The sequence below is a fragment of the Bison bison genome, unplaced genomic scaffold (assembly GCF_000754665.1).
Source record: "Bison bison bison isolate TAMUID 2011002044 unplaced genomic scaffold, Bison_UMD1.0 scf7180017860841, whole genome shotgun sequence".
NCBI classification, from domain to species: Eukaryota; Metazoa; Chordata; class Mammalia; order Artiodactyla; family Bovidae; genus Bison; species Bison bison.
The window spans coordinates 11515-12432 of record NW_011491413.1 but is presented as its reverse complement, the minus strand read 5'-3'; the positions used below and the strand labels follow the sequence as shown (position 1 = coordinate 12432).

The 918-nt window shown below is 66.2% G+C and overlaps 1 protein-coding gene across 1 annotated transcript in view; it reads right to left on the bottom strand.

Annotated features, from left to right (window-relative positions):
* LOC104982898 (cleavage and polyadenylation specificity factor subunit 1-like) overlaps positions 1-918 on the bottom strand; it is a 14057-nt gene that overhangs the window by 6263 nt on the left and 6876 nt on the right. The window contains 5 exon segments of the mRNA XM_010832333.1: positions 1-19; positions 108-201; positions 274-384; positions 467-606; positions 722-914. Of these exon segments, the coding sequence (XP_010830635.1) occupies positions 1-19; positions 108-201; positions 274-384; positions 467-606; positions 722-914 (557 nt within the window).

The following is a 918-nucleotide window of genomic DNA, read 5'->3' as shown; positions in this document are numbered from 1 at the left end:
GATGAGGGTCAGCACGTAGCTGCGGGGGCGGGGGTGGGAGGACACTCAGCTGGGGCTGGGGGACCACTCCCCTGCCAGGGAGGAAGGGCCCCAGAGCGGGGACTCACATCTCACCGCCCTTGAGGGAGATGACCATCTTGTCATAGGAGATGAAGGCCGCCTGAGCACAGTCCAGGGTGATCCGCACACCTTCCTGGGTGCCTGTGGGCAGGGGTGGTCAGCCAGGCCCAGCAGCAGCCCCCGCCACCCCCGGCCCTGCTCCCCAGCACTCACGCAGGGGGAAGGCAGTGGTGCCGGTGGTAAGGCTGTTGAGAGCCACGCCGTAGGGAGGGACGCTCTGATTCAGGTACAGCAGCGAGTTGACCGCGAAGATCACCACTCCACCTGGAACAGACACGCTGGTGGCAGGGCCCAGCACGCTCCACACACACCCCACCCCCGCCGCCCCAGCCCAGGCCCCTGTCACCTATGGGCTTGGGCACCGCCAGGGCCTGGGTACAGTCGAAGGGCAGGCTGGTGAGGGACCAGATGACGGGGTGCACCTTCTGCGTTATGTTCAGGGAGATGGCCACGATGGAGCATGTGTCCTGCCGCACGGCCACCCGCCTGGGGGCCAAAAGGAGTCAGCGTGGGGCCGGCATAGCAGGCCCGCTCCCCCGGAGACCAACCAGGTTCCTCCCCCGCAGCAAGCCCTGTGCACAACCAGGCCACAGGCCCTCACCCAGGCCACGTCTGGTTGGGCTCAAACAGGATGAGCAGGGTGGGCTCGTAGTAGCCATGCAGGAACTGCAGGTCGACGATGTTGAGAAGCTTCTCATCCAGGGCCCGCACGTCGATGATGTAGCTAGGCAGGAAGCTGGACCTCTGCCTAGGGGCAGCAGGCGTCAGTGGGGGCAGTGTGGTGCACACCTGGACTCC